This window comes from Littorina saxatilis, linkage group LG3 (genome assembly GCF_037325665.1).
Source record: "Littorina saxatilis isolate snail1 linkage group LG3, US_GU_Lsax_2.0, whole genome shotgun sequence".
NCBI lineage: Eukaryota > Metazoa > Mollusca > Gastropoda > Littorinimorpha > Littorinidae > Littorina > Littorina saxatilis.
In genome coordinates, this window is record NC_090247.1 from 67768350 (window position 1) to 67783349 (window position 15000).

The 15000-nt window shown below is 44.2% G+C and overlaps 1 protein-coding gene across 1 annotated transcript; it reads right to left on the reverse strand.

Moving 5' to 3' along the window:
- Positions 1-271: 271 nt before the first annotated feature.
- Positions 272-13325, reverse strand: LOC138961294 (uncharacterized). The gene is made up of 3 exons (XM_070332896.1): positions 12206-13325; positions 10039-11829; positions 272-327 (listed from the first exon to the last, which is right to left on the reverse strand). The coding sequence occupies exons 2-3, from the start codon at positions 11297-11299 to the stop codon at positions 272-274; spliced, it is 1317 nt and encodes a 438-aa protein (XP_070188997.1). The 5' UTR covers positions 11300-11829; positions 12206-13325.
- Between the last annotated feature and the right edge of the window lie 1675 nt (positions 13326-15000).

Sequence of the window (15000 nt, forward strand, 5' to 3'; positions counted from 1 at the left end):
TCATCAGTACTATCGAAGGGTGGTTTTTTGTTCAGTGTAGAGTTTATACTAGATTAACGAGGCCGAGAATCGAAATATCACCACGGCGAAAGATGAAAACGTCACAGCGGCGCTGGCTTTGGAACTAGTTGTCGCTCTCGGCATGGGTCCGACCCCCACGTCCGCGTTCGGCGAGGTATGTATTTCCCAGAATCAACTTGGTGAAGACTCTCTTCGGTGTCCGCATAGGATTCATGAATTTAAATCTGTAATCTAGCAAAAACAAACACGCTTAAATGCAGTCAGAAACGGACATGAGGATGACAATGTACGGGGAGAATGCAGTGCCTGCAACAACACAGCATTTAAGATTTGAATAATTCAACGTTCAAACACTAAATGTCCTGGATACCTCGTGTGTATTGTCATAATTGCTACCCCCAAGACCGTGGTGTTGAGAGCTAGTGGCGAATTGAGACCTGTATTTAGCGGGGGCGGGATATCCCTTTAAGACACATTTTTTGTTCAGACCGGTTGAGACTATCGGGTAGCGGGGGCGGGATATCCCTTTAAGACACATTTTTTGTTCAGACCAGTTGAGACTATCGGGTAGCGGGGGCGGAATATCCCTTTAAGACACATTTTTTGTTCAGACCGGTTGAGACTATCGGGTAGCGGGGGCGGGATATCCCTTTAAGACACATATTCTGTTTAGACCGGTTGAGACTATCGGCTAGTGGGGGCGGAATATCCCTTTAAGACACATATTTTGTTCAGACCGGTTGAGACTATCGGGTATCGGGGGCGGGATATCCCTTTAAGACATATGTTTTGTTCAGACCAGTTGAGACTATCGGGTATATGGTAGCGGGGACGGAATATCCCTTTAAGACACATATTTTGTTTAGACCGGTTGAGACTATCGGGTAGTGTGGGCAGGATATCCCTTTAAGACACATATTTTGTTTAGACCGGTTGAGATTATCGGGTAGCGGGGGCGGGATATCCCTTTAAGACACATATTTTGTTTAGACCGGTTGAGACTATCGGGTAGTGTGGGCAGGATATCCCTTTAAGACACATATTTTGTTTAGACCGGTTGAGACTATCGGGTAGCGGGGGCGGAATATCCCTTTAAGACACATATTTTGTTTAGACCGGTTGAGACTATCGGGTAGCGGGGGCGGAATATCCCTTTAAGACACATATTCTGTTTAGACCGGTTGAGACTATCGGGTAGCGGGGGCGGAATATCCCTTTAAGACACATATTTTGTTTAGACCGGTTGAGACTATCGGGTAGCGGGGACGGGATATTCCTTTAAGACACATATTTTGTTTAGACCGGTTGAGACTATCGGGTAGTGGGGGCGGGATATCCCTTTAAGACACATATTTTGTTTAGACCGGTTGAGACTATCGGGTAGCGGGGGCGGCATATCCCTTTAAGACACATATTTTGTTTAGACCGGTTGAGACTATCGGGTAGTGGGGGCGGGATATCCCTTTAAGACACATTTTTTGTTTAGACCGGTTGAGACTATCGGGTAGCGGGGGCGGAATATCCCTTTAAGACACATATTTTGTTTAGACCGGTTGAGATTATCGGGTAGCGGGGGCGGGATATCCCTTTAAGACACATATTTTGTTTAGACCGGTTGAGACTATCGGGTAGCGGGGGCGGGATATCCCTTTAAGACACATATTTTGTTTAGACCGGTTGAGACTATCGGGTAGCGGGGGCGGGATATCCCTTTAAGACACATATTTTGTTTAGACCGGTTGAGATTATCGGGTAGCGGGGACGGAATATCCCTTTAAGACACATATTTTGTTTAGACCGGTTGAGACTATCGGGTAGTGGGGGCGGAATATCCCTTTAAGACACATATTTTGTTTAGACCGGTTGAGACTATCGGGTAGCGGGGGCGGAATATCCCTTTAAGACACATATTTTGTTTAGACCGGTTGAGACTATCGGGTAGTGGGGGCGGAATATCCCTTTAAGACACATTTTTTGTTCAGACCGGTTGAGACTATCGGGTAGCGGGGGCGGAATATCCCTTTAAGACACATATTTTGTTTAGACCGGTTGAGACTATCGGGTAGCGGGGGCGGAATATCCCTTTAAGACACATATTTTGTTTAGACCGGTTGAGACTATCGGGTAGCGGGGGCGGGATATCCCTTTAAGACACATATTTTGTTTAGACCAGTTGAGACTATCGGGTAGCGGGGGCGGGATGGGATGTCCCCTTAAGACACATATTTTGTTCAGACCGGTTGAGACTATCGGGTATCGGGGGCGGGATATCCCTTTAAGACATATTTTTGTTTAGACCAGTTGGGATTATCGGGTAGCGGGGGCGGAATATCCCTTTAAGACACATATTTTGTTCAGACCGGTTGAGACTATCGGGTAGCGGGGGCGGGATATCCCTTTAAGACATATTTTTTGTTTCGACCGGTTGAGATTTTCTTCTCCTCCACCAATAAAGAATTCAGGAAATACAAAATGACATGTAGGACTTCAAGACGCCTTCAGACAAGATGAATATTTAGTTTCACAGGTAATTGACAGTTGGAACAAAATACACGAACCCACAAAATAGCAGCAATGGCATAAAAGCTGAGGAAGAAAGATGATCCTGCTGTCTGATCTTTCAAAACGATGGCAATATGCCAACGAACACTTTTCAATACATTAAAAACAAGAATTGACTTTGTTGTGAACAATACTCTCTGTCTCTGTCTCTCTCTCTCTCATTCTGTTTGTCTCTCTGTCGCTGTCTCTCTCATCCCCCCCCCTCTCTCTCTCTCTCTCTCTCTCTCTCTCTCTCTCTCTCTCTCTCTCTCTCTCTCTCTCTCTCTCTCGCTCTCTCTCTCTCTCTCCCTCTCTCTCTGTCTCTGTCTCTCTTTCTCTTTCCCCCCCCCTTCTCTCTCTCTCTCTCTCTCTCTCGCTCTCTCTCTCTCTCTCTCTCTCTCTCTCTCTCTCTCTCTCTCTCACACACTCTGTGAGCGTGCGTGATCGCGCGCGCGCGCGCGCGTGTGTCTGTTTGTCTCTCTGTCGCTGTCTCTCTCACCACCCCCTATCTATCTATCTATCTCTCTCTCTCTCTCTCTCTCTCTCTCTCTCTCTCTCTCTCTCTCTCTCTCTCTCTCTCTCTCTCTCTCTCTCTCTCGCGCGCGCGCGCGCGTGTGTGTGTGTGTGTGTATTTGTATGCGTGTGTGCGTGTATTTGTGTGCCAGCGTGCAGTAGGTTTTGTGTGTTTGTACGCACGTTCGCTTGTGCGTGAGTGCGTTGCTTCGTACACAATAAATCCAACACTTCCATTGGGCCAGAGACAGCGGAGGCTCAGAAACATAGTCCTGTAACTACATTTCTACCTTCAAAATGGCAGTTCCAACTTAATACCTTTACAGAAAGGGTTTCGAATCGTTGATATATATCCATGCATTCACAACCGACCGCCTTTCACTAACATCAGCTTTGTTACTGTGACAGGACGTCACTTTCAGTTAAAAAATAACCTACTTCCATCGTGAACTGTCTGCTAAATCACCACAAAATCCGTCGAGGCATTAGCGTGGGATAATCTTGAGCACATACTGGAGACAAACCATATAAAGCCTGTCGACATTTTTCCTGTGCAAAGTACGAATTTTTCTTCTTCTTTTTTTGTGCTTAATTAATTCCGTAACTGTGAAAATAGGTCCAACATAAAGCACTGCCAAGGAAGCAACACTTTTAGAATGTACATTGAATGAAATGTTATCAGTGGAACTATTCATTATATTTAGTCAAGTTTTGACTAAATATTTTAACATCGAGGGGGAATCGAAACGAGGGTCGTGGTGTATGTGCGTGTGTGTGTGTGTGTCTGTGTGTCTGTGTGTGTGTGTGTAGAGCGATTCAGACCAAACTACTGGACCGATCTTCATGAAATTTGACATGAGAGTTCCTGGGTACGAAATCCCCGAATATTTTTTTCATTTTTTTGATAAATGTCTTTGATGACGTCATATCCGGCTTTTCGTGAAAGTTGAGGCGGCACTGTCACGCCCTCATTTTTCAACCAAATTGGGTGAAATTTTGGTCAAGTAATCTTCGACGAAGCCCGGACTTCGGTATTGCATTTCAGCTTGGTGGCTTAAAAATTAATTAATGACTTTGCTCATTAAAAATCTGAAAATTGTAAAATAAAAATAAAAATTTATAAAACGATCCAAATTTACGTTTATCTTATTCTCCATCATTTGCTGATTCCAAAAACATATAAATATGTTATATTCGGATTAAAAACAAGCTCTGAAAATTAAATATATAAAAATTATTATCAAAATTAAATTGTCCAAATCAATTTAAACACACTTTCATCTTATTCCTTGTCGGTTCCTGATTCCAAAAACATATAGATATGATATGTTTGGATTAAAAACACGCTCAGAAAGTTAAAACAAAGAGAGGTACAGAAAAGCGTACTATCCTTCTTAGCGCAACTACTACCCCGCTCTTCTTGTCAATTTCACTGCCTTTGCCATGAGCGGTGGACTGACGATGCTACGAGTATACAGTCTTGCTGAAAAATGGCATTGCGTTCAGTTTCATTCTGTGAGTTCGACAGCTACTTGACTAAATATTGTATTTTCGCCTTACGCGACTTGTTTTAAATGTTAACGTGACGGGCGGTGTGGCGGGGTGGTAAGACGTCGGCCTCTTAATCGGAAGGTCGAGGGTTCGAATCCCGGCCGCGGCCGCCTGGTGGATTAAAGTGTGGAGATTTTTCCGATCTCCCAGGTCAACTTATCTGCAGACCTGTTAGTGGCTTATCCCCCTTCGTGTGTACACGCAAGCACAAGACCAAGTGCGCACGGAAAAGATCCTGTAATCCATGTAAGAGTTCAGTGGGTTATAGAAACACGAAAATACCAAGCATGCTTCCTCTGAAATCGGCGTATGGCTGCCTAAATGGCATGGTAAAAAGGGTCATACACGTAAAATTCCACTTGTTCAAAAACACGAGTGTATGTGGGAGTTTCAGCCCACGAACGCAGAAGAAGAAGAAGAAGAAATGTTAACGTTTGTTGTTCTTGAGTTGCGCTTGCCCAGTTTAGATTAGGTGTCCTTCCGAAAAACTGAAATTTAAAGCAATACAGAGAGTGTGTAACGTTCAGTATGTTCTTGTGTGTTTTGTTGTAATGTGGAAAGGAACGAACAACACGTGTTATTACAGTGTCCATTGTGTGCCGAGATTCCAGTGAGATGTCTCAATAGAAAGCGGCCATGCATTCACACAAACACTCACGCACACACTCACGCTGTCACACATTGTCACACACACACACACACACACACACACACACACACACACACACACACACACACACATATATATATATATATATACTGACACATACACACACACACTGACACACACACACACACACACAAGCACACGCACGCACGCACGCCCGCACGCACATACACACACACACACACATACACACACACATACACACACACACACACACACATACATACATACACACACACACACACACCCATACATATCACCCGTGCACACACACACACACACACACACACAAACACACACACACATACACACACACTCACACACACACACAAACACACACACACACACACACACACACAAGACAGTTAGATCATCTTGCACAGTTTCATCCTTCCTTTCTTTCTGTCTTTTGTGTTAAACCAAAGCTGCGTGACAGCGACATACTGATCTGTTTCGACATGTGTTTCCGGTGTTTACAAAGCCAAAAACTGCACGCTGACTTAAATCGATTTACTGTTTTAAAAAAACTACAGCTTCGAAATTAGGCACTGGTAACCATACTGCTATTCCGTCATGCTGTGCTTGTTCGGAAACATTGTGCTCTGGTGTCAAATCAAATAGGCAAGTTCGAAACATCATATTTTTACTGCTCTAGGTATCAAATCTCGCAAACCCGCGCAGCACCCGGTAGGAAACGGTTTCTTGCGTATTTGAGCTCAAGTACAATATAATGGTCATTCACTGTTCCAACAAATAATGCTCTGTATTGTATAGAAGTATGACAGTTGATTAAATAAATTTGAATCAGAGGTGCGTCAGTGGCATCACAGATCCTAATGATATTAGTTTGCATACCAGAAGCCATCCGCCGTGCCCCAAAAAGGTTAATGATTTATACAACTTGGTTACAAAAAAAGTATGTAAACAAACCAAACAAAAATTTCAATTCAGCTTTTAAGTCTCCATTCTTCATCGTTATTTCTACTTTGACCACAGAAAAAGAATTCCAAACATTTTAACAACGCCCGCTGGTATGACAGCTCGAAAGATTTACAGTTATTCATAGCTGTTGTGTCGTGTCCAGAATACTACTGTAACCGTGTGCCGAAACACTACGATCACCTCGGGAAGCGAAGTGCAATCAAACAGGATTGAAAATGTTAGGGCTAATTTCTTAGCCCTATAAAAACTGTTATGCAAACCCGAAGGTTTCCATGAACATACAGACAATCGGAAACCACCAGACCCCATCACAAACAGAATTCTACAATCCACTGGTGTTGACTTTTAAAGGCCAACAACTCGGGTGCAGAGTCTGCTGTGAAAGAAGCGGTAGCCTCCCCTGTCACACAACAGTCGAACCTGCCCTGGAGACCACCTGTCCATAAAGACCACCTGCCCATTAAGACCACCCCAAAGGATCCCCGACGGTTTTTACGACTATATAAATCACCTGTCCATAAAGACCACCTGTCTAAAGAGACCACTTTTGCTCAGTCCCTTGGGTGGTCTCTTTAGACAGGTTCGACTGCATCCGGTATGACTGACGCTGCTCAGTGTAACTCTATGGTTTCCCACTACACGTATTGCTCAGTGTAACTCTATGGTTTCCCACTACACGTATTTTACGCCCAGTGTTCGATTCAATGTATTTGTGCTCCAAGTCCAAGACTTCTTCTTCTTCTTCTTCTTCGTTCATGGGCCTAGACTCCCACGTGCACTCATGGTTTTAGCAAGTGTGGATTTGTACGTGTATAACCGTTTTTACCCAGCCATTCAGGCAGCATACGCCGATTTCGGGGAGGCATGCTGGGTATTTTCGTGTTTCTATAACCCACCGAACTCTGACATGGATTACAGGATCTTTTCCGTGCGCACTTGGTCTTGTGCTTGCGTGTACACACAAAGGGGGTTAACTCACCAGCAGGTCTGCACATAAGTTGACCTGGGAGATCGGAAAAATCTCCACTCTTTAACCCACCAGGCGGCAGCGACCGGGAATCGAACTCACGACCTCCCGATTAGGAGGCCGACGTCTTACCACCACGCCACTGCGCCCGTCAGTCCAAGACCACGCAACTCTAAATGCGATCTGAGGACACAACAGGAAACCAGGTTTGGTACGTACTTCATCAATATTTCGGCAGCGATAAACTGCCTTCTTCAGGATGGTGTGATATGAAAGTCATATATCGGGGACGCCTAGAATGAAAGTATGGTGATGGCAGATTTTGTGTGTAAGGTTTGTCCCTTTAACATTAAGTCTTAATCTGGGCGCACGGATAGAAAAAAAAATATTCCCCCCACGAACAACCCCAGCTAAGCGAGTCCATCAAAAAATCGCTAAAAGGCGTCGCAGGTCCATATCTTCGACATTGACAACAGAGATGTGCACTCAAACGCTTTCAAATCTTTTGCGTTTCTCCAACTCCCCCGCAGGGTCCAAGGCAAGGAAGTATTCTTTTTTCATCATACTTCTTAGTCAAGGTTGATTAGACTTGAAAGTTAATGAGGCGCCCACTACAGCTTTTCTATCGCCCTCAGATCTTTTTTTGGAAGTCTCGAGCATTTTATTATTAAGCGCCTGACGATCGAAGGACGTTTCTTAGCCCAGATGCTAGATGATAAGCTTTACTAACACAGCGCTTCAAGCGTACTCCGTGATCAAATAGGTTGGTTGGTTGGTTGGTTGGTTGGTTGTTCACTTGCTTGCTTGTTCTACATGTCACCTCGGTTAAGGCATGTTTTAAGCGTGTTTTATTCATTTTCTTTGATACAACAACAAACAATAACAACATTAAGAACGTTAACAAGCAGACTGCTTATGTACACGTTCTAAAATGATAATCAATACACATTCAGATAACAGAAAATGGCGAACAAGTGGTAACTTCAACACCTAGTTTCATAATATTTGATTCTTATTTTATATAATTAAAATGAAGAGAGGGAGAGAGGGAGAGAGAGAGAGGGAGAGAGAGAGAGAGAGAGAGAGAGAGAGAGAGAGAGAGAGAGAGAGAGAGAGAGTGAGCGAGACAGAGACAGACAGACAGAGAATGCTTTGCTACATCGATTGCAGTCACTGTTAATATAATTTCAGCCGAAAGCGATCAGTTGATATAACATAATCTTGTACAACAGAAAATATTTTCGTGTTCAAAGATATTGACAAAATTTATTGTTTGTTTGTTTGTGGGTTGGTTTGTTGGTTGGTGAGTTATTAGTCTTTTTCTTTCTTTCTTTCTTTCTTTCTTTCTTTGTTTTTCTTTCTCTATTTCATCCCACGTCAGATGGCAAAAAGGAGCAGTTTCTTGCTTTTAAAGGAGTGTTTTTGACTCCAGTCGATTTTCTCCTGGCTCTGCAGGGGAAGGCAGACGGACAGACAAGCCATCCTCAGCTCTTCATTTCGTGGCCGTTTTAATTCCCTCCGTTTCAAATGGCCTGGCATTCCATGTATCAAAGTTTAACTGATGAGAACACAGATGTGTGGGTGGTGGAATAAAAGTTTTACGACGTGTTAGGGAATGAATAACAAGAAGGCGCAGACATTACGACTGTCCGTTGGCGCCCGAATGTGAATGATGGCGATGGCCGGGAATGCCTTGCGCGATGGCTTCGTGGTGACAGTATTAAAAGGCTTAATGACCCAACCGTGTCAGTAAAACAGATTGGCTTTTTGGACCAACTTGCATTCATTTAGATGTTTGGCGGTCTTACACAATGTGTTCCCCTTCTTTTTGTGAGTGAAACAGATTGGCCTTTTAACTTGAATTCATGTGGATATTTGGCGGTTTTACACAATTTTGTCTTCCTTTTTGTGAGTGAAACAGAATGTCTTTTAACTTGCATTGATTTGGATGTTGGGTGGGTATACACAATTGTTTTCCTTTTTTTGTGAGTAAAACCGATTGGCTTTTAAAAAAAATACTTTCCTTCTTCTGTAAGCAGTCATGTTCACCAGCTCAGACCTTTTTGTGCCTATAAACCTCATAAATAATTGGGCGAAGTCGGCTTCGCGAAGTCCACTTCACGAAACTGGCTGAACGAGGCACTGACTTTTCGGTAAAAACAAAAAAAGACTTTTTGTGAAGTAAAGTAAGTATATGTCATAAACTGATGTTGATTGTGATACTTTTTTTTCATTCACACGTTGTCAGATGCTTAGTGAGCACAGTTGACTCGCCCCCCCTTCTTGCCCCCGCCTCCACCCTCCACCCACCACCCCAACCACATTGCTTTCACGCACTCTCTCTTCAAAACCTCAGTAAGTTGACCCCCTCGGTCCCACCCCTTTAAGACTGGATTTTCTCAAATTGTTTGTGGTCTTAAAATGGGAGGAGGTAACGAAGACGACGACGACGACGATGACGATGATGACGACTATGATGATGAAAATGAGGATGACGATGATGATGACGATGACGACGATGACGATGATGACGACGATGTCGATGATGATGAAAATGAGGATGACGACGATGACGATGATGATGATGACGATGATGATGACGACGATGACGAAAATGATGATGACGACGATGATGACGACGACGATGATGACGACGATGATGATGAAAATGACGATGATGACGACGATGACGCTGATGATGAAAATGAGGATGACGATGATGATGACGATGACGATGATGATGATGATGATGATGATAACCACGATACAAGAGAGACAGAAGGAAAAACATGGATAACACAAGAACAATCCCACCAAGTGAACAATTTCCACTGACCTGGTCTCCTCTGAAGGACAATGGGCGAGTCCCTTCCCTGCTCTTTCTCGGGGGAGTCGCGCCACCGATGAGGCTGCGGGAGATCGTCCATGGGCACCTTAACGTTCACCTCCACGCGAGCGTCTCGACCAGGACTACCGTCAGAAGAACGGCCATGGGCGAACGACGCCTCTACCTTGTTCTCAGACACCTCGTCGTCCCAGACGTTCGTTAAGGGTTTGTCGTCTTGCAGCGAAGATTCGCGAGGGGAGATAACTGAGCGAAGGAGCGTCAAACGTTGCTTGGCAAACTGCGCCATCGTACGGGCCTTCAGCTGGACCAGGTAGGTGTGTTCGTAAGCTGTTTCTGTTTGCATGGCTCCCAGCAGGTTTCTATAGACTTTGCTGGTGAGTTCTTCTTCGTGTTTTCTGGCAGCGGGCGCTGTCCAATGGTCAAGAGAGTTGGGCGAGGAGAGCGTGTCCGACACAGCGTTTTCTACGTTGACATCCGAATCATCTTTGTACAGAAACGTGTTCAAGCGATTATCCATTTCGTCTTTTGGGGCGTTTTCTTTCAGCCACGATTCCAGATACATCATCTTTAGCTTTTTCAACCGATCTGTATCTTGTGATATTTCGTTATCGTTAGCAATTTGGAAGCTTCTTTTTGATCTGAGTATATCAGAGCTGTCCAAGCTAGCACCTACGTGGGTGGTAAATTCCGAGCCAGAGTGTCTCTTTGAGATATGGTTATTTTCGGTAGGAGTGGTGTTCGTATTTTTCGCGCCATAAATGACATTGAGTTTCATGTCTTGGGTAACGTCAGACTTCGCAATGTCAAGGCTATCGTGTTTCCCATTGTCTGTGTCATTAATCGTGACGTTATGTACGTCACCCTGTTCCAGGAAATCAAAATCTGAGTGGCTAAGATTAGCACTTGCACCAGTTTTCTGGCTTGCGTTTTGTTTAACAGAGTCTGTGAGATGTTTTGCATTTGGCGAACTTTCGTTTGCAAATCTTTGTATTCCTGTCCCAGAACTAAAGCCGTTGTGACGCAACAGTGATAAGCCCCCTGCGTTATGACGCAACAGTGGGGAATCCCCTGCCTTATGACGCAACAGTGACGTGTGAGATTGAGACACTTGTCCGTGGTGACCGTTTGACCTCCCGTGTGCGAGGCGATTGGCGTGGGAGGGCAGCTGAAGTACTGGAGATAGCTGAAGAGCGGGGGCCATTAACATCACACAGAATGCCACTAACACCTCTCGTGTAGGCAGCTCCATCGCAGCACAAGATGGTGTCTTTTAACAAACAAACAAAAATCTTTATTTCTGTCTTTCTTCCTTTCTTTATTTCTTTCTTTTCTTGCCCGGATTCCTAGAGTACGGGCTGTTGTAATTAACGTCTCCGTTTGATGTCGCTTTTGGCGACGCGTGGATTGCCGTCTTCTTTCTGAAGTTGACGCCGTGAAAGTTTGCACGAGAAAGAGAGGAGGTTGATACAAATTAGCAAACGAGTAACAAAAAAAATCTCCCCTTGCCTCTTTCTTGAATCAAGCTGTGCTCCTGAATTTTCTGCCCTAAAAAGAACGGATGTTGGTGATTCCGTGGGCCGTTTTATCTTTAATGAGACGCCTTCGCAGTTAGTTTCACCATCCTCTTTTTCAGAACTGACGTCACGTTTCTCCTACTCTCTCACAAACGCAGTGCTCAAGAAGATAAGCTGAACATCTAACACTGTCTTCTTACTGGAGGGTTTTCCAACGCTTGATAGCCGAACTTTTGTTCTTGAGTAAGTCTCTCATGATTCCCTCCTGAAAACCGAGAATACATTTATTTACAGAAGGCACTAAATTCATGTCTGTCGCAAGGACAAAATACTTGAAATTAAACCTGAAAAAGTAAAGCAATGACTACATTGGTAAACCTGTTAGTGTACTTATAAAAACATATTACATTCATTCGCTTGCGACTTCGTGACAGGCGGAAGAAAAAATCAGCCAGATAAGTTTTCGTTATTAATTGTGTGTCTGTGCACTTAAAAGACCGTTGGGTCGATATATTTGGGAATGTATTGTTTTGTCAATAACAAACGTTCCAACAACCTACCTTTCTTGGTTTTTTTATTCATATTACATGAACGTCACATTTACACCTAGATAATTAGATCATTAGCCAGCCAACACTCACCACGTGAAGTATGTCAAGATGTCCAGTTCCCCGCAGCAATGAACGTCACAAGTCGAGGTCCGTGTTTAAGGGCCATTCACGTTTTTCAGGTAAATTTGTTCTCCAGGTGAAAACTTATTGTGTTGTTTTGGAAGAAGTCTCGACGAAAAAATACGCCTTGAGCATTGAGCACAAGTTGTTGTAATTTCTGCTGTGACGTCCATATAAACACTGTCCACACTTATTATGCTCACGACCCAATTTGAAATCCTTTAAATCTGATTAACTTCACTCTTGGTTGTCTTTGTCCAAGGGTCCTCAAGGCGATATGTTCATTCACAAAACCACTCGATACCACCAGCACTTTTATTTCAAAGGAAACAGTGAAAAAAACAGTTATTTCAACTCAGTAATGATTTTTCATATCATAATCAAAATTCAATTTGTGTTGTGTTTTCATGCAAATACCAACCACAAACGCAAAGTTAAGAAACTCAAATCACAGTTCTCTGTTGCCACGTTTTAAAGGAAACTTCCAGATGTGAATAAGAGAAACAAAACAAATGAAACACCGACGTCGTCAGAAGTTTTGTCACGAAATGTAACGCTTTTCCTCGTCAAAATTGTTTCGGGGCGAACAATCTTTTCCGGAAAGTCCAGTCAAAATGATCTCCTCGTTTCAAGCTCAGAGGTTTTGTTGGTGCCAGCTTTTTTCATGGGATCCTTGGGTTTTTTTTTTTTCCTCCGGTTTTTTTTCACCTCTGTTTTCACCTCCAGGGCAGAGCAACAGGCGATTGGTGTACTTTCCTTTCGTAGACTGAGTTTTTTATTTCCTTTTTTTCTCCAATGTTCTTTTCTCTCTGTATAGAAAGCAACAAACTTTTTTTATTTAATCCTCAAATGAGATCGAAGCACCAAGTTAAGATGGCGTGCCCAAAGGCCTTTCAGTGTCACAATCGGGCCAGAAAACTAACACCCCGAAATGGACTCAAAACGCCCGAAAGGGCATGTCTCTATAACCAAAGGCCGCGACGGTGCGGTGCCAAATAAAGGAACTGCTTAATTAGCGGTTATCCTGTCAGCGACTGCGCGCATTGTGGCGGAGCTATGGACAGATATAGCCCAAGCCACCGCCCCTCTCCATGCCAGATCCTCAAGCCCCCTCTTGCCTGTCGTCACTTCTCCCGTGGATGGCGTTGTCGTGTGGGGTTGTTGCTGCGTGTGTGTATGTATGGGGGGGGTGTATGCATGTGTGTGTATGTATGTATGTGTGTGTGTGTGTGTGTGTGTGTGTGTGTGTGTGTATGCGTGTGTGTGTGTGTGTGTGTCTGCGTGAGTGTGTGCGTGAATACCTGGCCGATTTCTCTTCTGTTCTTGTCCCCTCCCCCGCGCACTTTTGCTGACAAAAGTTCTCTCTCTCTCTCTCTCTCTCTCTCTCTCTCTCTCTCTCTCTCTCTCTCTCCTCCCCCCCCCCCCCCCCCTATTTTCCAGTGGATCGAAAAGTCTTCTTGGAACTATATGGTCTCTCTGCGCTATTTTCGATGCGTGTTTATTGTCCACACCTTTAAAAACAGCCATGCAAGCGGTTTCTAACCGCGCGTGAAACATCCGCGAGCGCTGTTCGTTGTGCGTTCACTTGGTGCTACGACTCGCACGTGCTATTTCGCTGTCCCTCCTGCTGTCACCTGTAGGCTACACGTGAAGTGTCAGGTGGGGGTGGGTGAAGGGTGGGAGTGGCCGGCGGCAATGACTGAGAGGCGCGCGTGTGCATCACCTCTGTTGTTGTGATATTTGTCTGAATATGTCACATGCTGTCTAAGCAGTTGTGGGTGGAATTATTTTCTCTGCAAATAAAAGTTCCTCCACTATGACTAATTTCCTTTTTTTACGGCTACAGATATTTTGGTCTTGGGATGGTTTTGTCTTGTTTGTTTTAGGTGCGTTTGATTGTTTTCCCAGGAAGGATACAACCGTGGAAACTATCCGTCATCCTATAATATGTGTGTCTGTCAATTTCAGTGACCACCGGTCGAAGTACAAGTGAGTATTTAGTTTTGTCCATAATTCAACGTTCTAATAACTATAACCTTTCTTTTTTGTGTGTTTGTTTGTTTCTATAGGTGTAACCGAGTGTCGAAACACCGCAATTACCTTTGGAGGCGAAGTCCAATCAAACAGGATTGAGAATTTTAGAGCTTATTTCTAAGCCCTATAAAAACTGTTATGCATTCGCAAAGGAATCCATGAACATACAGAGAGACAAAAGCCGCCAGACCCCATCACAAACAGAACTCTACAATCCACAGGTGTTACCTACTTCAAAGGCGAACAACTCTGCAGAGTCTGCTGTGAAGGGCGTCGGTAGTCTCCCTGTCACACTCGCCCCCGTTTGAATGAACTTTGTCCCCAAAGTTACGAACCATGGACCCGCCAAGCTTAGGTCCCTCCCAGGTTCGTGGAATGGGAACAGCACGAAAAATGATTCAGTGGCCATAACCCCATTCCTGAACATATCATGTCGAGTCCCATCCCTGTCGACGACGCCAAATGTAACCGAGTGCCGAAACACCGCAATCACCTTTGGAGGCGAAGTCCAATCAAACAGGATTGAGAATTTTAGAGCTTATTTCTAAGCCCTATAAAAACTGTTATGCATTCGCAAAGGAATCCATGAACATACAGAGAGACAAAAGCCGCCAGACCCCATCACAAACAGAACTCTACAATCCACAGGTGTTACCTACTTCAAAGGCGAACAACTCTGCAGAGTCTGCTGTGAAGGGCGTCGGTAGTCTCCCTGTCACATAGGTTTGCTA